This window comes from Herpailurus yagouaroundi, unplaced genomic scaffold, assembly GCF_014898765.1.
Source record: "Herpailurus yagouaroundi ecotype Mexico unplaced genomic scaffold, PumYag 29, whole genome shotgun sequence".
Classification (NCBI taxonomy): domain Eukaryota; kingdom Metazoa; phylum Chordata; class Mammalia; order Carnivora; family Felidae; genus Herpailurus; species Herpailurus yagouaroundi.
The window spans coordinates 86,178,290-86,200,233 of record NW_024412377.1 but is presented as its reverse complement, the minus strand read 5'-3'; the positions used below and the strand labels follow the sequence as shown (position 1 = coordinate 86,200,233).

At 37.2% G+C, this 21,944-nt stretch overlaps 1 protein-coding gene and 1 long non-coding RNA gene across 11 annotated transcripts in view; one reads left to right on the top strand and one right to left on the bottom strand.

Annotated features, from left to right (window-relative positions):
* Window positions 1-6,870: 6,870 nt before the first annotated feature.
* ARRDC3 (arrestin domain containing 3) lies at window positions 6,871-21,713 on the bottom strand. 4 transcript variants are annotated; one of them, XM_040448671.1, is made up of 8 exons: window positions 21,194-21,713; window positions 17,142-17,223; window positions 15,075-15,222; window positions 13,988-14,090; window positions 13,390-13,646; window positions 12,895-13,057; window positions 12,217-12,371; window positions 6,871-9,630 (listed from the first exon to the last, which is right to left on the bottom strand). In XM_040448671.1, the coding sequence occupies exons 1-8, from the start codon at window positions 21,471-21,473 to the stop codon at window positions 9,574-9,576; spliced, it is 1,245 nt and encodes a 414-aa protein (XP_040304605.1). In that variant the 5' UTR covers window positions 21,474-21,713; the 3' UTR covers window positions 6,871-9,573. The 4 variants fall into 4 exon arrangements, with proteins under 4 accessions (XP_040304605.1, XP_040304617.1, XP_040304622.1 ...); XM_040448683.1 differs by lacking the exon at window positions 21,194-21,713 and adding an exon at window positions 18,114-18,544; XM_040448688.1 differs by lacking the exon at window positions 15,075-15,222 and having other exon boundaries at window positions 21,194-21,228.
* Window positions 10,040-21,944, top strand: part of LOC121013196 (uncharacterized) — a 69,337-nt gene continuing 57,432 nt past the window's right edge. For 4 of the 7 annotated variants that reach the window (XR_005782584.1, XR_005782576.1, XR_005782562.1 and 1 more), the window contains exon 1: window positions 21,775-21,925. This is a non-coding gene — a long non-coding RNA (uncharacterized LOC121013196). Of the gene's footprint in view, window positions 10,161-18,690; window positions 18,792-19,146; window positions 19,234-21,774; window positions 21,926-21,944 lie in introns of those variants that run through there. The other 3 variants (XR_005782582.1, XR_005782566.1, XR_005782580.1) reach the window with 3 other exon arrangements.

Below are 21,944 nucleotides of genomic sequence, written 5' to 3'. Positions count from 1 at the left end.
AACAGGAATTTGGAAGAAGTTATTCCAACCCTCATGGATGACTTTGAGAGGTTCAAGACTTCAGTGGAGGAAGTGACTGCAGATGTGGTGGAAATAGCAGGAGAACTAGAATTATAAGTGGAGCCTGGAGATGTGACTGAATTGCTGCAGCATCACTATCAAACTTTAACAGATGAGGAGTTGCTTCTTGCGAATGAGCAAAAAAAATGGTTTCTTGAGATGGAATTTGTTTCTGGTGAAGATGCTGTGAAGACTGTTGAAATGACAACAAGAGATTTAGAATATGACATAAACTTAGTTGATGATGAAGTGGCAGTGTTTGAGAGGATTGATTTCAATTTTAATTGTTCTACCATAGGTAAAATGTTATCAAACAGCTTCACATGCTACAGAAAAATGACTCATAAAAGGAAGAGTCAGTCGATGTGGCAAACTTCATTGCTGTCTTATTTTAAGAAATTACCACAACCAAGGGCGCTTGGCTGGCTCAGTTGGTAGAGCATGTGACTCTTGTGAGTTCGAGTCCCATGTTGGACATAGAGTTTACATTAAAAGAAAAAAAGAAAAAGGAATTTATCACAACCACCCCAATCTCAGCAACCACCAGCCTGATTGGTCAGCAGCCATCAGCCCATCCTCCAGCAAAAAGATTACTACTTGCTTAAAGCTCAGATGATGGTTACCTTTTTTTTTTTTGGCAATAAATTACTGTTTCATTAAGGTGTACACATTGGTTTTTTTTTAGACACAATGCTTTGCATACTTAATAGATTATAGTGTAGTGTAAATATAACTTTTATAGTCACTAGGAAACCAAAAAATTTATTTTACTTGCTTTATTGCAATATTCACCTTATTGATATGGTCTGGAACTGAACCTGCAATATCTCCAAGGTATGCCCATAGCTTGATTATGTGGCATTCTAAAAACAGTGTCTCAGATGAATGTCATCCCTTTGAATAACAGGTAGCCTAGTAGACTATTTGACTAGAAGAAACTGCAGAAGCCATGGTAAAGTTTCATTCTAAATGGTGAAGATTGAAGAAACAGAGGTCCAGAGAGGTCACTGATATGTACAAGGGGATCAACTTGCTAGAGGAAGATGGAGGTCTAGGATTCTTAATTCCTGACATAATACACTATTTATTTATTTTATTTATTATTTTTAATATATCTATGTATTTATTTATAATGTTTATTTTTGGGAGATCATGAGTCAGGGACGGGTGGAGAGAGAGGCAGACAGAAGATCTGAAGAGGGCTCTGCCCTCATAGCAGTAAGCCTGATGTGGGACTCGAACTCATGGAGTGTGAGATTATGACCTGAGCTGAAGTGGGATGCTCAACTGACTGAGCCAGCCAGGACCCCAACAATGCACTTTTTAAAACACCATGGTTATTGGATGATATCATGGCTAGCTATAAAAGAATATGGTGAGCTCTAGGGGCGCCTGGGTGGCGCAGTCGGTTAAGCGTCCGACTTCAGCCAGGTCACGATCTCGCGGTCCGTGAGTTCGAGCCCCGCGTCGGGCTCTGGGCTGATGGCTCAGAGCCTGGAGCCTGTTTCCGATTCTGTGTCTCCCTCTCTCTCTGACCCTCCCCCGTTCATGCTCTGTCTCTCTCTGTCCCAAAAATAAATAAACGTTTAAAAAAAAAATTAACTGAAAAAAAAAAAAAAAAAGAATATGGTGAGCTCTTACTGTTTTGAAATAAAACAGCAGCTTACATACATTCTTTTCTAGAGTGAAACTCAGTTGTGTTAAGTTTTAAGCTACCATGTTGGTTTAAATATAGGGAAATTACAAGTTTTACAATATAAAGTCTTGAAGTCCAGAGTCTGGGCACAAGGTTATGGTATTTTAACTCAATTATATAACGTTCTCTGAATAGAAAGGTATTGCTGCAAGAGGAGTTTATTTTTTTTTAGAGTTTGTTCAATTAGGAAATAGGAAATGGAACCCCAGGAAAGTCAGATGACTTGTTGAAGTTCATTTAGCCACTTAGTGTCTGTGGACCAGAACTTAGTTTCCTTGTCTCCCAAATGAGTGCTCACCCAATACAGTATCTCATCAGGGAAAAAGGGTGGGAGAGGGAGGGAATGTTTCCTTTGATTTATAGTGGTTTTACAGCTCAGGGCTAAATCTGCTCTATAAAGTGAGGAATAATGGCTAACTGTATTTCCTCTAAATAGGTAGCTTTTTGGGGCGCCTGGGTGGCACAGTCGGTTAAGCGTCCCACTTCAGCCAGGTCATGATCTCACGGTCCATGAGTTCGAGCCCCGCGTCAGGCTCTGGGCTGATGGCTCGGAGCCTGGAGCCTGTTTCCGATTCTGTGTCTCCCTCTCTCTCTGCCCCTCCCCCGTTCATGCTCTGTCTCTGTCTGTCCCATAAATAAATAAAAACGTTGAAAAATAAATAGGTAGCTTTTCCTTACAGGTACTACATTGTTACCGTGTTTTCTCTTTTGGAGGAAAGGAAGTTGCTATGCATTCAATTGCATCACCCAAAAAGATTGGTTGAAACTCTAATCCCCAATATCTCAGAATATGACTTTATTTGGAACAGGGTCATTGCAGATATAAATAGTTAATATAAGCTCATATTGAAGTAGGGTGGGCCCTTAATCCATTATGACTATGTCTATATAAGAAGAGGAGAGACTTAGAGGAGAAAGCCAGAAGAGACAGAGATACAGTGGGAGAAGATGGACATTAGATAAAGAGGTAGAGATTCCAGTGATGCATCTATAATGCAAGGACTGCCAAAGATTGCCAGCCACCACCAGAAGCAAGAAAAGGAAAGCTCTGCCTCTCCAGACTTGAGAAGGAACATGGCCCTGCCATGATTTTGGACTTCTAGCCACCAGAACTGTGAGAGAATAAATTTTTTTTTTTTCAACGTTTATTTATTTTTGGGACAGAGAGAGACAGAGCATGAACGGGCGAGGAGCAGAGAGAGAGGGAGACACAGAATCGGAAACAGGCTCCAGGCTCTGAGCCATCAGCCCAGAGCCCGACGCTGGGCTCGAACTCACGGACCGCGAGATCGTGACCTGGCTGAAGTCGGACGCTTAACTGACTGCGCCACCCAGGCGCCCCTAAATTTTTTTTTTTAATTATGTTTATTTTATTTTTGAGAGTGAGCGAGTGAGCGAGAGAACATGAGCAGGGGAGGGCAAGGGGGGCAGGTGTCAGAGGATCCAAAACGGGTTCTGTGCTGATAGCAGAAAGCCCGACATGGGGCTTGAACTCACAAACCATGAGTTCATGACCTGAGCCAAAGTTGGATGCTTAAACCAGACACCCCAAAGTTTAGTTGTTTTAACTCTCCTGTTCTAAAGTACTTTGTTAAGGCAGCCAGTAGGAAACTAATACAGAGGACAGTGTAATGAAGGAATTTATTGGGCTTTCCTGGTCAGTCTGCTCAAGGCACTCATAAAAGCTTATCAGTCTGAGGCATTTGTCCACTACTTCTCTACACAGCATGCACTGTTATGGCTGGTTCCTCACAAGGGTTTCCTAAAGTTGACTCTCCTCATAGGAGGAAGAATAGTGAGCGGAGTGAACATTTTTTTCTTTGCTGTTTTAATTTTGGAATTAACAATTTGGGGAAGAATGCATGTGCGATTTTGTTGTTGTGGGTTCTGGATATACTTTTGTAGGCTGCTAGCATCCTGTTTGTTTACATGATGCGTGTGTTATATCTTAGTTTCCTGTTATTTTCCTTTTGATCTAAACATCTTGAGTACTAACCTTTTGGGATTCAGACCTATTAAGAATGTACACATCTATATGTGTACATTATAAAAGTGTGCCTTGCACTAGAAGGTAGAAATGTTGATTTTCTTAAAAAAAAAAAGCAGAAACTGGATGCTTATTCTAACAATTTTTTTGCATTTCTATCATTAGTTACACTATTAATTCATTAGAGAAAAATGATCTAATTCATATACTTTCCTATATTCAGTAAGGATCAGATAGCTTTTCATTTGGCAAAAATTCATGTCATCTAAAGTAATAAGAATGTAATAATTTGACTTTCATCAGTTGTTAGAAGAAACTGTTAGATTTATCATCTTAGGACAATGTATTTTAATCTTTCACATTCTTCTGCTCACTGGTAAGACTGTTTTGTGTAACTAGTAAATAAATCTCTAAATTATACCAAGATGTTTTAATACACTATTTTAACTTTATTAACATTCCCAGAGATCTACCAGTGCCAGAGGTAATAATCGTTTTGTTTGGACTGGAAATTGATGTTGAGAACTTATGTAAGTCTTGAATTTAGAAGTAGGAAAATCCATTTCTACTTAGAATTAGCTACAATGTATCAGAAATTCCTAGTATGTCATAAACTTGTTCTCTTGAATCACATTAGGCTATACACCTTAACATACAAATGCTAGAACCTATTCTAAAGCAATGTTTCCCCCCTTTTTTGGCTTTATAATATCTTGACACCATCTGCCAAAGTTGGTGTCTGTGAAGCTGGTTTGAAAATAATATATTCTTGTCCTTATATGTTAGTTTTGTGCTATTCAGTAAAGACAGTGATACTGGTTCTATTTCCAGTTGGGCTGGTGTGTTTCGCTTTCTATACTACTAGCTGTCTTGGATTTGAAGTCATCTTTTCATATTCATGTATTTACCACAGCATTTCCTGGTTATTTAGACTAGTTCCTCAAAAGTCAAATTAATTTTATCAGTAAGTTTTTCTCTCATGTATTGAAAAATGTATCTCCTATTGATTTTGAAATCAAGACATAAAAAGGCAAAATATTTCATCATTCAGATATGGATGTTGTGAGAAATACTGTTGTTGATATAGGAATTCTGGAGGTGTAATTGCCACCAATTATTATAGTTAAAAAGTTATATCTCAAAAATATCAAGCCATAAACAGGCTTTGAGATTTAAAATGCCACAATTATTTTTCACTTATCAAGTACTCCAAATCCTCAACTCAGTTACAGCTTGGGACTCCTGAAAACAAAGTTGCCTGTTTTGTCTTTGTCTCTTTGGTGCGCAACACAGCTTCTTAAATTTTACTGTACTTACAGATTACCTGAGAACCATGTAAACAGGAATTTTGGGTCAGTATTCTGCGGTAGACCTTGATATTCTGCTTTTCTAATGCACTCATAGGTGACGCCATTGCTGTTGGTTTGGACAACACTTGAAATAGCAAGAATATATAGTAACCTCTTTTCTCCTTTCTTCTGGAAACAGATTTCTTTTTATTGGGCAACCCATTCTATGTGGCATGAGACATGACCCAGATACTGGCCAATCAGAATCGCCCTTAACAAGTGATTTGGAGAGTCCAGATGGCTTTTCTTCCAGGAGCTATAGAAGCTGGGGTCATCTTTCCTGGCCCATCTGAAATGAAAGAATAAGGCAAATATGAAAAAGGGTAAGTTAACAGAGATGAGAGACAAGAGTGTGTCTCCAGAGCATTATTTGGATTTTTGGATCCAAATGTGCTTAATATATATAGTTCATCCTTGGAATTACTGGTTAATACACTTTGTTTGTTTTTCCTCTTAAGCTAGTCTGAGTTTCTTCCTGTTACAGTAAAAAAATCCTGATAAATATAATGAGCTTGTCATTCAGTAAATCCTAATTAGTGATAGGGTTTGGTTAAGTATAGATGACAATGCAAAAGCAAAGCCAAGTAACAGTCAGTTAATTGTATATAACTTGAGACATTTACTTAACTCAGCCTCAAAGTATTCTAATGCAAATTTAGAAGCAACATGGTTAACTTCCAATGTTGTAATGGACTTAGAGCATTATTTCTTTACCTAAAAATATATTACAACTTTGCGCCTTCAATGATGAAGGGGACTTTGGATAGTTACTTTCTACTTTGTGGATGAAGACATTGAAATTCACACATCCTGTTCAAGGCTACATCTAAAGTTACAGAAAGCAAAACAGAGAACTCTCTTTTTCATGCTATTATTCCTCTCTTCTCAGTCATTTTTATTCCTTATTGTCTAGACATTGTGTAGATAGGGTTTTTTTTTTTTTTAATGTTCATTTATTTTGAGAGGAGAGAGAGAGAGAGAAAGAGAGAGAGAGAGAGAGATAAAGAGTGTGCAGAGGGGCAGAAAGAGGGAGAGGATCCCAAGCAGGCTTGGCATTGTCAGTGCAGAGCCTGACTTGGGGCTTGATCCCATGAACCATGAGATCATGACCTGAGCTGAAATCAAGAGGATACTTAGCTGACTGAGTCACCTAGGTGCTCCTTGCTCTTATTTCCATAAAATTGATTATAAATGTATAATGTCTAAACGCTTCTTTGTAAAACACTTTTTATGTGTACATATGTTTGAGAATATGCGGCAATCATATACAACTTGATAGCTAATCTGTATATGTATAAATACTTGTTTTTTTCCTAAATGTGATCCCCAAAGTACCTATAATGTTATGAATCACTAAAATTCACACATTAAGAAAAATACTGTTATTTTAAAATTTAGGAAAAATATTTTTGTAAGGTTAGTTAATACACCTTTTAAATGTAAGTGCTCTTGAAGTACTAGAAACTTAGATACTTCACAGCAAGAGGGAATTGGTACCTCAAAGTGAAACTACTTTACCTGGTTAAGTTTGGTTCATATAGAGGACTTGAAATTATTTAACAAACATGTTTCATAAAAAAAAAAATCTGTAACTTGGTGAATTATTAAGGCAAACACTAATAAGTAGTATTAAAAATTCCTGTAAGTCTTCAGTGATTTTGATATCTAGAAACTATTCTTACCTAGCATGGCTTAAAACAGGGTTTAATTGTAGTCTTAATGTTTGCAAGCATGACGAATTACTAACATGATTAAGATTGAAATAAATCTCCAAACAATTTTACAAAAAAGAGAAAAACAAAACACTTTATTTTCCACAAGGAAGAGCAATAGGAAAAATTAAATCATTTCCCACATATTGTTTTCTTAAAACAGAGCCTACAAGGACATATTCAGCACCAAATAAAACAGGGGGAAAAAAGGGGGAAATTACAAACAGCCATAGAATATAATCTATAAAGCAAACATTTAATATTGCACTTTGTTTTGCTAACATTTTGGATTTTACTTTTCCTAATTGAAAAATCAGGAATCTATCTTGAATACTGGAATACAACTGTGAACCTCACATCTTATGTCAGGAATTGACCAATATTTAGAAAAGAGTAAAGTAATGCCTCTAAATAAGTAAAGAAATAACTTTTAATGGGGAAAATAAAACTTTATTTGATAAAGTTTTATAGATTCAAAATTTAATCACATTTTATTTTGTGACCCAGTGCCAATTATTAGAATATTGGTCATTCTTGTTTCATGTGTTATTTATAAGAGTATATGATGATAAGTATTCCAATGCTATGCATATCAACAATTGTTCCCTAGTTAGACATAAGAGAAAAAAGAAAAGGGATTTTTCAGACACACCCTCCCCCCCAAACAAAAATAAAACCACCAAATGCCCTTTATGCCAAATATTCCATTAGCTTCTTTTGAGGGGGACATTCACAAAATGATTTAACAACAATAAAAAAATATTTCACCCCCATTTCCTTATTATCTAGTATTAGTTTGCTACGGGAGCCCAAACCCTTTACTGAATCACCTAAAACGCGATTCATTTTTACGCTGGGCTTTCTTCACCCTGTCAGCATTTTTCAAACATGAATTGTCTTCCATGTTTTCTTAAAGGCCACTTATGGAAAAGCCTATTTGTTTTGTATGAAGCTTTAAGACAGTATTTAACCAGGTCAAGCACCAAGCCAGAGTTACTATTATTTTCAGCCACTTTATTAACTGTGGGGTTAAACGGCAGGATAGATGTAACACCCATTTCACACGTATGTTGCAATATCAGAGATGCTGATTTTCATTAAAAACATCAGAGCTGAATTCCTTCCAAAGTAAGACGATCGGTAAACTTGGTACCTTGGAAAATGCAGTTTTTAAGTGTCATCATGAATGCTGGTATATTTGTTATGAGCCAACTGTAAATTATCTTTAATATAAACTATAATTTACTGATGTGGTTGCTCTTATCTATATATACTCAAAGTGAGTTGTTTCTCATGTTTAGCAAAATGTTCTTTAGGTAATGGAAAAAATACTTTCATTAAAAAAAATCCCACAAAAATATAAAACAGTTATCATCCCAGCACATATTCTAGTATACTTGTAATTCTGAAGTTATACACTTTTAGAATAAACTTGGGTTTTCAAGCTCTGAGAAGCTTGAGCAGGACACGAAATATATAAATTGAACTCTCTAATATGTATGTGTATGTGTGTGTGTGTACATATTCCTGCTCATTAAAACACTTTGCACCAGCAAAAATGATTTCCAACATAGGTGTTTTGGAGGTAATTAAGTAACTCCGTACAAAAATAAATGCACTTTCTCCTCCTTTCCAGTGACTGGAAAATTTTCATACTCTTAAAATAATAAAAATAACAATCATTTTTAAGAGCAACAAGCCCTTAACTCTTTGCTGGTGCCTGCCATACTGCCTTTCTTTACTCCATTCTTAGCTCTGCTAGTTTCTTCTTATATGTAATGATAAAAAGGGAATGTGGGTGGGTTATCACTTTTGTGTATGTCCCTTTTCCAAATTTCCCTCTCCAAAAAGCCAACCAAACAAACAAAACAAAAAAATAACTCAACAGTGCAACAAAACACAAATAGCATTCCAACAGTTTGGCAAGTGATGCGTTCACCTGAGATTAAGTGATTTTAGGCAGTCAGTAACAAAATGCTGCTTTGCTGTAATAGTAGAAAGGCAACAAATTCTTAAAAGAAACCAAGAAGGTATACAATCTTGACAAAGTCTCTTATTAGCTTCCTCCTCTTATCTCTTTTCCCACATATCTGTTGCGTATCTACTACAGTAGGCTGCAAAACATACAGCAAGAAGGATTGGCTTGAAGGCATTTGATGTTTGTAAATAAATCCACAATAGGATCCAAGCTGAAGAGGTGATACATGGTCAGCCTAGTAGGACATTTCTGAGCATGTGCATACGCAGGTAAAGTCCAGGCTATATTAAATTAAAAAAAAAGTCAGTGCGTTTTTTTCATGTTAAAGTTTTTTCAAAGCTTTCTTTTGTTCCTTGTTGTGCTGACCACAAACAAGTTTTTAAAGAGTATCAAGAGTCTGGCATAAATGGAAAAAAAAAAAAGCTGTAGTGACATCGGAACTGCACAATGTAAGCATTGAGCATGTGCAAAATTTTCAAATCAAAAGAAGGAAATCATCCCTCTTTACAACGTGGTGTCTTGACACGTATGACCATAGGCTAAGAAGACTGCTCTTAATATGTGCCTGTTTTAAAGGAGAAAAGCTTAGATCTTCAAGCATGTTGGAGCAGTCCCAGAATGTTGCTGTAGGCTTCTAAAGCATGATCACTGGTTGTTTCATGTATCTGCCATTTTTCTGGGCAAAAGCAATTCCACTTCCTCTGAAAACGTGTCTCCAAGATACTTCTCTGTCCTCAGCTGGGAAGAGATACAGTTCAGAACCCACATCAAGTTGATCTAACACAGTTCCTTCAACGAGAGGGGCAGGATGGTCTATCATCTGCTGACTGATCAGGATTTGGATCAATCTAAAAAGAAAAGTGAAAAAAAATAGTTATTTGATAAGGTCTAGTAAAAATGCAGCTAATGACTAACATTTTGAGTACCACTGAGGAATTTAATCAGAAACAACATACGCAGCATTTAAGGGAAGAAAGGATACTAGTATTATCTATAAAGTGTCTTAGATTTAATTACTAGGTTAATAATAAAATTTATAAAGGTATGCCCAAATAGTTCTCTTTTCCAAAAGGTAATGGTGAAATTTTATGAGAGAATGGTGTTTTACTCGCACTTAGTAGGAACGAAGACTCAAATACACAATGGAAAACGTCTTCATAGCAATGATCTCCTTTTATGAAGTATCCCTTTTATCCTTTTACAAAAAAGTCAACTCCTCTCTTTTCTAGGCTTTGAGAAGAATGCAGTTGTGTAAAACCCCAGAGGGCCTAGAAAAACAGTGTGTATCAAGAAATAATGCTGAACCCAAAATGCTCTACAGTCTTCCCACCTTCTCTATTTCTACAGTGACTTTCATATGCACATACATTTAAGCAACGTGAGTATATTTCAGCTGTTTCTCAGCTAGAAAGAGAATTGACACAGGAAGGCAAATAGCTCCCTTTAATACGTTCCTTTTTGTGAGACATCGTTTGGGCATCATCCATTTTTACTTGTATTTAAATGTGGCACAGTCCAAAGTGCCTCAGAAACTTTAGGTAAAACACATTTTTAGAGGAAAAAAAGCATCTACCTTTTAATGACTTAAAAGAGACAAAAAAAAAAAATCACTGTAATACAATCTAGAACTCCTCCCCCCATGCGGCTATTAATTAAATCACACTTTGAACCAATTTAGGGTTTTAAAAGTTTTTAAATTCCCTTAATTATCTTAGTTCACTTTAAAAAGAGGAAGTAGAATTTTACTACAAATTGCTTAGATTGTCATTCTTTTAAAATGCCTGTTGTACAGCCAGAAGGCCTCAGATCAAATCAGTAGTGACTGACTTAAGACAGAAACATCAGTGTAAAAATGTAATAAAATCTGTAAGTGGGAGAACATTTTTAACATTGTAAGGGAAATTTTATGAAATAGAATAGTAGGATAGAAAACCATAAGAATTTACAAAAACAAATTCTAAATATTCTACATTTCAATGAGTAAAGTGGATCTCCTATTAACCACATTCAAAGGAAAACACACTCTTCTGGCAATGATGTTAAGGGAGAAAAGGAGCAATTTCTTGCAGAGTGAAACAATCCCATTATGTCTTATTTGAGAGTAATAATATGTAGTAAAATTGCTAAACTATGATAACCAAAAGGATTAGGTTGATTCCAGTGATTTACAAAACTATTTGGTATTATACTGGTATCAAGGGCAACTTTAAAGCCCTTCAAACATGTATGTATTTTTAAAAAAATTTTTTAATGTGTATTTATTTTTGAGAGACCGAGACAGAGCACGAGCAAGGGAGGGGCAGAGAGAGAGGGAGACACAGAATCTGAAGCAGGCTCCAGGCGCTGAGCTGTCAGCACAGAGCCTGACGTGGGGCTCGAACTCACAAACTGTGAGACCATGACCTGAGCCAAGTCAGCGAAGCCACCCAGGCGCCCCTGTTCAAACATATATTAAGATATATTCTGAAGTATCCTGAAATTGCTGGCTTTCTACCCTGCCTCCTTGCCTTCCACATGCTGTTTTTCCTGCCTGGACTATATTACTTTTTGAGGACTACTTATTTTGAAGATCTGACTTAATAATCACCTTCTCAGGGAAGCCTTTCCTGATTCCCAAGTCCTAATGAACTGGTCTCAAATGAACTGCATGCATTCCTATCATACTATTATGGAATATTTCATCTCTAAATTTGTTCTTCTCACTAGTCTGTGAGCTTCTCTCAAGTAAGGGCCATGTTTTATTCACCTACATGCTTGGTGGTCATCAATGGGAGATGAATAGAAATGTTTGTCTAACATGTTTTTGCACATGTTCTTTTCCCCTATGACTGTTAAAATATGCAAGAATTAAACTTGAAAAGGCTGATGAGTAAGATGAATTAAAGCTACTGAATTAATTTATGGTTGCAAAATGCCACTTCTATTGATGCTTAAAATATGAATTAGTCCTGGGGTGCTTGGTTGACTCAGTCTGTTGAGCATCTGACTCTTGATTTTGGCTCAGGTCATGATGTCATGGTTTGGGAGTTCAAGCCCCGTATCAGGCTCTGCGCTGACAGTGCAGAACCTGCTTGGGATTCTCTGTAAAGCTCTCTTTCTGCCCCTTCCCCGCATGTGCTTGCTCTCTCTCTCTCTCAAAATAAATATAAATAAGCTTAAAAAAATGAATTATTCCTTTAACTGACATTCTGTGAGCATGAGACTGGACCACTATCCCTGTTTCCCCAATAATATGAGTCCTACTTATTAAAGTTAAGAATGAAACTTATTTAAATCTGGACAACCATAATTTAATGCTTAATCCTGTTGTTTTAAGTTATTTTTCTATTAATATGATGCTAATCAAAACTGAACTACGTTTTTAAAAAAGTCTACAATAGTATTTCCCAGGAGAGCTAGCCTATTTCATACTTGAGGAGCTAGTTAGTGCTTACCTCTGAATAAAGAGGTGGAGGCAAGAACCGAAACTCCTGGATATAAGCAAACAGTGGTCCTTGAAGCGCTCTCTCAAAGTCATCACAAGCACTCACTGGTGCAAGATTGTTCCGCCTTTGTTCCTCTGTTACCACTTCTGCATAGCTGGGTGGTGCTGAAGGAAAAAGATACACGCAATTCGAACAGCATGTTCTTATGCATGTCAAAATACACAGAATAATAGATATTAAAAAAGAATGTCAAGATAAAAAAAAATAATTTTTTGTTTTGTGATCAAAACTACAGGGATATAGGTTTTAAATCTAACATTAGGGACACATCTACTGTCTGCAGGTATAGACAAAAGTGTATCTATAAAATATTAGAAGCAAAATTATGTTCTTGAAAATATTAACAAATTAAGCTTAGGGGCGCCTGGGTGGCACAGTCGGTTAAGCATCCGACTTCAGCCAGGTCACGATCTCGCGGTCCGTGAGTTCGAGCCCCGCGTCGGGCTCTGGGCTGATGGCTCGGAGCCTGGAGCCTGTTTCCGATTCTGTGTCTCCCTCTCTCTCTGCCCCTCCCCCGTTCATGCTCTGTCTCTCTCTGTCCCAAAAATAAATAAATGTTGAAACAAAAAAAATTAAAAAAAAAAAAAAAAAAAAGAAATTAAGCTTAAACATGCATTATCAAATTACCTTCAGGTCTTTCAGGTAGGGATAAACCAAGCCAGTTCATATTCATGCTACACTGACTGCTTACACTTGAGGTTCTGCTACCAAATGGATGTAGAGGAATGGTACCAATGACAAGTGGCAAATTAAGAAATAAATCCATAGCTCCAGGAATATCCACATATACCTAAACATTGAAAAAAGATGTTAGGTTTAGAATTCCAAGTATTATTTCTTTTTTAAAAACTAATAACCCAATTTTAATGTTGAAGCCTTCATTTACTTTCTTAGTTATATATACGTAAAACATACTAGAAATTTTTCTCTAGTTACGTATAATACTGTATAGTACGTTTACACGTGAGGTAAACGATTAATTATAAACCAAATTTAGTATTTACATATATTTTTATATGTCATATATGGAATATAAAAATCAAATCCTGGATATAAGACAAAATAATATCCTCATGACTTTAATACTAAATAACAACAACAAACCCTTAACTCTATACATACCATTAGTGAATATTCCACACGAATTATGCTACAGTCGAGGATAGAGGGAGAAACTGGTGGAATTTTCAGCAACTTTCCATTCCAGGTATCTGTCTTTCCAGATGATAAGGATTCCCCACGTAAGTTAGCCACAAGCTGTTTTACTTCCTTCATTTTCCCTTTGGCATAGAAGGCCTGTGTTTGGTAAATGGCTGCCTTTGGCACTACCATTCGGGAAGAGCAGTTTTCAATCTCAGCAAATATCTGAATTGATTCACCTAGAGAAAAAAAATATGTATCTACTGTTAAAAAAGCAGAAAAAGGTAAAACAAACCCAAAAATGGATTCTTAAGAACTTAAAATGTAAGTTCATTGCTCTACATGGACTACATGGACAAAAAACTGTCCCAAAAGCAGGAAGTAATTTAGAATTATGAAAAAGAACTACTCATTTACAGTAGCTATTTAAAAATGGACACTACATTCCAATTTACGAAAGAAAACTGAGTTACTTTACTAAAGAATACTATATTATGTTTGCATTTAGAGACATTCCATAAATTTATATATAAAAGCTAACTGAAGGATCGTTTTCCTTGGGAAGCCATCTCATACGTACCTGGGGTATAGCCCTTCCTTTCGATTTTGGCACTTAAGGATATTGGGCCTGAGGTACAGAACCAGCAACAGAGAGTCTTTTCTTTTGTGCCTGCTTGGGGTGACTGTAAGAAATAAATTTAGAGAAAAAGATCAATGCATGAAATTGGGACAGTAACAATGTTTTAATATAAAAATCCCAAATTCTTGGAGAATTAAAATTAAAAGCAGTGTTGCTTTTTTTCTAAGTGTATCCAAATGTACTTCAAAAAAAACCTAACTGATGGCTCCTGAATTATACAATTATTTTTGTTTATATATAAATTTCCATTCAATTAAAAAAAGGGGTACAAGGTTTAACATCACATTCCATAAACAAAGTTTTACATATACAGTAATTAAAAACTAACCATCCAAACAAACAAAAAAACCCTTTCCACATAAACTGCCTTTAAAAAAAAAAGGCAGCTTAGAAACCAGTTTGGTTATAATCCCAAATGTTAACATCTTTCTTTAAGAATGTAACAATCAATTAATTATGTGAAAAAAGGAAAACTCTCATTTTTAATGTTATTTGCTTGAAGATGTTATCATTTGTTTAAACCAAATAAAGTTTTTAAAGTCAAATTTGAATCTTGTGGAAAAATGCAATTAAAAAGAATTGCTTTTAAAATGGAATTGTTTTTTCATCAAAGTGACAAAATCTCCCCAACATTTGACAACTATCCCTATGTTGGAAGAATGCAATGCGAATTTTAGATTATGATCTTTTCATGGTAAGTGATATGGTCTTATAATAATAACTGATACTACTGTTCCTCTTCTGCTAGAATTATCCAAGGAACAGATCTATTTTTTGTTGTTATCTTTTGAGTAAGAGTTATTTCATACCATATGCTGAAGTTATTACAATGTCAGAAAATATGAGCATACTTTTCGCTAATTTGTGTGCTCTTGACTGTATTTTTAAAATAAATATTAAAAAATAAATAGTTATGAATTTTAAAATAAATCACAATTTAAAATTTATACGTATTGCATAGTTTAGGTGATTATTCTTTAATATTTATATGCTGAAAACAAGAATGAAGAATTCAGTCAATTCTTACCAGTAATGAAGGAGTGTTGATATCTATATGCTCAAAGACTGTAAATTCCTTCTTTAATTTTACTGGTAGAAGCCAAGGCCTGTGCAATTCGGCTTTCACCCAATAGCGCACACTGCCATGTCGGCCTTCGAATGAGGTAGCAAGTGGTCTGTGTAGAATATAAAGTTCAATATATTAATTTTATACCTCTTTTTAATAATTATACAGCAGGTCAGCATATAGAAGTGTTACTACAGGGCACTGTTTATTATCAATGAGGTATCAAACATAGAATTTTTTTAATTTCCAAAGGGATAAGTCATTGGGGGAAAAAATCTTGTTTTCCAAATGACAATAGCTAACAGTTAATATTATAGTAATTTTGCTTAAAAAAGCCAGAAGAATACAATCCCTTTAAACTAAGAAGAAGCTACTTTTAATGCTGGTGGCAAAATTATGCAAGTTTGGAAATGAACAATTCTTGAAAGATCAAAAGTTTAATCTAAAAATGAAGTTAAGAATGGTTTAAGTATTTCTATTAAGAAATTCTACCCACTGGCTAGAAATCTCTTTTTGTAGTAACTAATTAAGAAGGTCTAGAAAAGGCATAGGCCATTTGTTATAATTAAAAAAAAATTTGCATTTTATAGGTCTACTGAAACTCTAAAAAGCTGGTTTCCCATTTCCTAGTTTACTCATATTCTAACTCTTTTTGGCCAGGTTTTCTAACTTGATAGGTTTAAAAAGAAAAAGAAACATTTCTGTTAATCTCTGTCAAGAAAATCAGAAGTGTTTTTCAATTCTCCCAAATTTTATTAATTGTGGAAGGTTTTATTTCGGTAGGCTTAGTTTTTTTTTTTTTTTCTTCTTTCATAATTTCCTTAGAAAAATGCCCAGGGTTCAGTTATGTATAAGGTACAGTGCTAACTTAGATTAGCATGAGAAGTAGTGTTGTTTTTACAGATATTTTTGTATTTTAGACTCCTGTATTAATGTGTATAGCACAGAAAAATAAAATGCAGTATTTATGTTAGTCTTCCAGACTTTATTTTAAATGACCTTGATTTGGGGTGCCTGGGTGGCTCAGTCAAACATCTGACTCTTGATTTTGGATCAGGTCGAGACCTCACGGTTTGTGGGATTGAGCCCCATGTCCGGCTCTGAGCCGACAGTGCAGAGCCTGCTTTGGATTCGCTCTCCCTCTTTTTCTCTCAAAATAAATAAATAAACATTAAAAAAAGTTAATGACCTTGGTTTACAGATTTTTAAAAAACATATAAATATTAAATTACCTTCACCCTGAGAAATATTCAGGCCCAGTATTAGCATTATATTCACACTTGCAGTATGTCTCTTAAAAAGTAGATTAGGGCATGGAGGAAATAGAATATTCTGAAAAATACCATTTATGAACTATTCGCATGTAACTCAAGTACTAGAATTATCAAAGATATTAAAAAATTGAGGGGAGTATTTGTTTTTTAACAATCTATTTTTATGTTAAGAATAAACCACTTTCTTTTCTTCTTCCATACTATATTCCAAGCCTTATATTTAGGTACATGATGGGTGTTTCCTTTTAAGTTCAGATCATATGGTATCTCTTTTGGGACCTCTTCAATCAGCTCTTTGCACAGAAGCGGAATCCGTATCTAAAGAACATCACTTCTAAAGTTAATCTATTCCTAATTATTTTTATCTTTTTAGTTTACTGCTGTTGGTTAGCATTAGCAGAAAAGACTTGATATGTTCTATGTTTCTGCTAGTACCAATTGATGATAAATAAAGTACTTATAAAATGGTTACTATTTGAGCAGAATCTTCTAATTCACTCAAGGTTAGGTGAAATACTATTCAAGTTTTAAAAACCTCACAGATCTTGAGACAAAGTACTAAGAATTGAGCTTTGCTTTCTATAATTTTGCCAGGCTAGATTAAAAAGTAGCTACTTCTTTCAGTGTATTGTTTTCCTCTAGCAACATTCAATAATGAAAAGGGTTTTTTTTTAAACTAAAAATATTTAAATTTAGAATAATTTTAATTTTAAAAGAATGGAGGTTTATGAAGAATGCCTGTTATAATACTTACGTCTGTGGAAGCTCGAAGCTGAATGCATATTCATGCCTTCCTGAATGAATAGTGTTGAAGCCTTCTTCGGAATTATCATCATCTTAAAACAAACAGAAAAAGAAAAAGCTTGACGTTAAACCTTTGCACACTCTTCACAGTGGCATAACTTTAAAGATACTCCTTTAACAATTAAGGCCACAAGCTTTGTAGTCTGAGAGGTCTTAATGCCAATTCTTACTTTGGTTATTTCCCCTCGGTGAAATAGAAATCCTGAGACTTCAGTTGCCTCATCTGTAAGATGGGGATAATTAACACTTCTACCCCAAAGGCAAGTATTTTAATGGTATATGAGCCAACTCTACAGGATCTGCATCCAATACAGTACATGCTCAACAAAAAGAGGAAGAGCTCAAATTTCACACTAAGATGTTATCTTGGTCTCCAATGGTTTATTTAAGCTTATTATGAGACATATAATAAAAACTGGGTAAACCTTTCAAGTCTGTCAGTTTTGATACAGATGAAATGAATGTTATAATTCTAAAACCATTAGAAAACTTTGTCAAATGTTGACGTTAAAAAGAAAAACGGAACAGTGATTTTAATGTCAGTTTCAAAGCTAAAAATAAAAATTCTTTATTGACCCTAAAATGATGACCACACTCAGTTTGTCCTAGCGACAGCTAAAAATGTGCATACATATATTAAAAAAACCCTTAAATAGCTTTAAGATCTTTTAAAGGTTGCCTGCTTACGGGGAAACATGTTCTACATCCTTGAAAAATGAACTCCAATTAGGTTGTTTCCAATTTCCAGATGAATGACCTTTCATTTTATAACCAATTTCTTTCGGCCAAAGAGCTTATTTTAAAAATTTCTCCATAATAAATATACTTAATGAAAATACGGGCGGGGATTCTGGATTCTTAAAATGACTTTTCTTAGCCTTCTAAATATTATAATTACATAAATGTCTTATTATTAACGTACTTTTTAGTGTAGGCACCATCATTTACCACGAGAGGAGACGAGACTGGTAAAATCATTTAACTCTCCCTCACCAAAAAGTATCGAAGGTACACAAAAAACGTGATGCTTCCCTTACATCAAAGGGAGAAAAGGAAAAAAGCGCGTCTATATGTGGATACTTTTATTCAAAACCCACGATGATTCCCTCATAGCTCAGAACTATTTTCCTCGTCTCCTGTGCAAATCCTCTGAAAGAATTTCAGCACTGAAAATTGGCTGGTGAGTTGGGGGCCATGTACATTCGTTCCCCTCGAAGGCGCCCAAAGTTTGCCTCCCTCTCCTTTTCTTCCAGTCTCTCTCCCTTTTTGTGCCAGCTCAGCAGTCTCATTGAGGCGAGCTGCGGCGGCCGCGCCGTGGTAAACAAGTGCCGGGCTGTCAATCAAGAACTAGACCGGAGCAGGAGAGGACCGGCCTAAACCGGCGCGAGCAGATCCCAGCCGGCCCGCCCGCGCGCCGCCGCCGCCCGCGCGACCCGCTATACATACGGCATACGTCGCGCGGCGCTCGCGCTCGCGTTCGCGCAGCCTACCCTGCTGGACTGGGGGCGGGGCGACCGCACAGCGGCGCTTCCGCTTTACACGCCCCAGCCGGTGACCGGTTCGATCTGGCTCGGGCCACCCTGACACCTTTACAGTTGCGGTGAGGGAAACTGGGGCGGGGTGGGGGGTGGGCAGGGCTGCATAGTCTCCGGGAAACAATGGGGAGGGGCCAGGGAATACTCGCCAAGGCCCCGACCCCAGCTTTCGTTGTCGGTGGCACTTTTCCCTCTTCTCCTGGCCAGCCTTTACGGTCTGTCCCTCAGGTCAAATCAAGGTAGCCGGTCTGGGGATTGCATAGGTCCACAACACGCTTTGTTTCAGCTCAGGGAATGAGCGTTTACAGAAGCCAGCTGACATCTTCCAGCCGAGAACAGGAAAACGGGGTCCTGCTAACCCTGCCTACCCAAGTTCCTTCAGAATAGAATTGTCAGCTGAAGTTACGCCCAGGGCCGTTCGGCACCTGTAAGGCCAGCAGGAGCTTCTCCCTTTCTACTCTGCTGAAACCCAAGATCGTTTTCTTCGGGGTCCCCAAGCAAGCCGAGGTGAGGGGCGACAACATTCCGTGACATGAACCACGGCGCCTCCACAAGCTCGGGGAGGGATGCGAGTACGGGCGGGGGCGGCCACTCTGGAGGGACCTTTACCGGCGCACGCCGGTTCCAAGCCTCGCCCCAACCGGCGCGAGCCCACTCTCCCCACCCGCCCGCGCCCAATCCAATCAGAGCCTGGCATCGCCTTAGCAACAGGCTAACAAACGCGGCTCCGCCTATCGCCGGTCGCCCGGGGCGGGGTCTCAGTTACCAGGCTAGTTTGAGAGGTCCCACTTTTAAGTCATTGAAACTATTCCAGCTAAGAGCTCGTCCGCGCCTTGCAGGGGTTGAGGGGCATCTCGCTGGGGTACGGGGTACATAGTTTTCTTTACCGTGAAATCATCGAGTAACTAATCAAACTGCGTTTGCCCCCATAAGTCGTTATTCTACTTTTATCCCACTGCAAACCTCAGCTCCTTAAAAACCTTTGTTTCTTAACCGTTTGATAAAAAGCTGCAATGTCCAGAAAGGTTCAAACACAAACTCGTGTGCCTGCTTCTCAACAAATACCAAAGCTGTCATTAGGCATTTACATTTAACATCAGTCTTACTGCTCAGAAGGATTAACTAGAAATTATTTCAGAATACAAATGACCTGTGTGTAACCGTGAAAACCCAACCAAAGAACTGATTTCATCTTAATCTATTAAAAAAAAATGAGTTAAATGCTGTAACTCCCAAGCATCCTTCATTTCGACACTTGCATTAGTTCAATTAGCACTTCCTCAAGGATGTATATTTTTTAATATTAAAAAAGGTAAAGATGTCCTGTACTTTTTCAAAATCGTCAACATTTGAACTAAATACCATGAAAAAGGAGAAGCATAAAATTACATAACCAGTTTTAACATTATATTCTTCTTGGGCTAGGAATTAAGTCATCGCCACCACCTGACGCGTGTAACCAATCTGCTGAGAGCAGAACAAGCGCCCCTCCTCACCACCCCCCAGAACTGGTCCGAAACAGGATTGAACCGCTTCTAACAAAGGGTGGAAACTTAGAAAAACAAGCTTAGACTCTCCTATATTTCCACAATGTAACCACTTAAACAATAGATTGGAAATCTTAGGACCCCTTCTCCCCTTGACAACCCTTCATCTTCCCTTTCTAACCAAAAATCAAATCCAATGTGCCGAATACTTTTCAATTCCATTTGACTGGCACCGGTTTCATTGAATGCACGTTCCAAAGTTAGGCATCATACTCGGAAAAGAAAATTACTGACCCGAAATGGCTTCTAAAACTGATTTGAAACCTATCATAATGATAGACACTATCCTTTAAAATAGAGAATGCTTGATGTAAATTTATAAAGGATCTGGAAGGAATAGGGAAAAAACACGTGGGGTGTTGATGCCATATGTCAAAATAAGCCACAGAAATCCTTTATCAAAGAACAACGATCAATTCTTTAAAATATTTTGCGTGTCAATACTAAAAATGAAAACCACCTATTTACCCACTTAAAAATGTTACTCCATTTCTTCACTGAAGCTTAGTTTTTTAAGATCTAAGGTTGCAGAGTACAAGGGGAAAAAAATCGAATACTGGACTGCAGATTTTAGCAATTCATTTGAAAACTTATTAGTAAAATTATTGAATGAGATTTAAGTAGAATTTACAAGTAAGATAGAAATGTATTCCAAGTGCGTATGGCACAGACCAAGCCGGGTATAGACAGAGGTAGTTGAATAAGTGCAGTTTGCAGTCACTTTGCAGATGCCTGCATGCATTACGCCTTAACACACGATGAATGTCAAGGAGAATCCCAATCTTCCAACTTTGCTAATCTTTATCAAACTGCTATGTGTTAGGCCAGGAGTAGAATTAACACGAATTCAGGAAAATTGAAAAGGTACTTTTCCAAAGAAAATCAAGGTCTAATGATTTCTGTATAATATAAAAACTTACCTCTTTCGTGTCCAATTAAGATATCTTTATGGTTGAAATATTCTACTTCTTCAGTGTAATTCTGTGTATAGGCAGTATTGGAGCCGGCGTTTCTTGACTCGGTCCAGCGTACTTTCGCATGTCCTCTTGCATGAATTTTAAGAGATTTTACTCTGATTTCCCCAGTAACTTCTAAATTCACCCTTCCTGAGACTGTATCCCCACTAGAATACACAGGGACATTGCTGTCATTAAGACAGTCAAAGCTTATTGTCAAACTCTTCACCTTTCCCAGCACCATGTTTATAACAAAATCTATAAAAATATAATGTAAGACAAAAAAAGTCAAGATCACATATAAAATGTGATCTTCACCTAACACTGATCGATGTCTTTGCCGTGCAAAAAGCTTGCAGGCAAGATCAGTGATTCTTTACAAATAGTTCATTGAGATTTCTTAAAAAGTCAGGGCAGCACAGAGGCTGCTGCTCCACGATTCTGCTAGTCTCAGTGGTCTCCTTACAAAGACGGGCGGCTGGAGGCTGCCAGCTCACTTTAAGAGCAGCTTTGTGAAAAACAACCCCAGTGCGCATGCGCACGCCGCGGCTGCTGTCCGCCCTCCCTGCGCGTCCCCTCCCGCGCCCGGCTTGCTCCCGCGGTCGCTCGCGGGTACAGTAGGTGTACAGCTAAGGGAAGAAGACACGGGCTGTCGGGAGGCTGAACCTGACTTCTCTTCATTGTGGGTTCCTATTGGTAGGCAGGCTACCGTAAA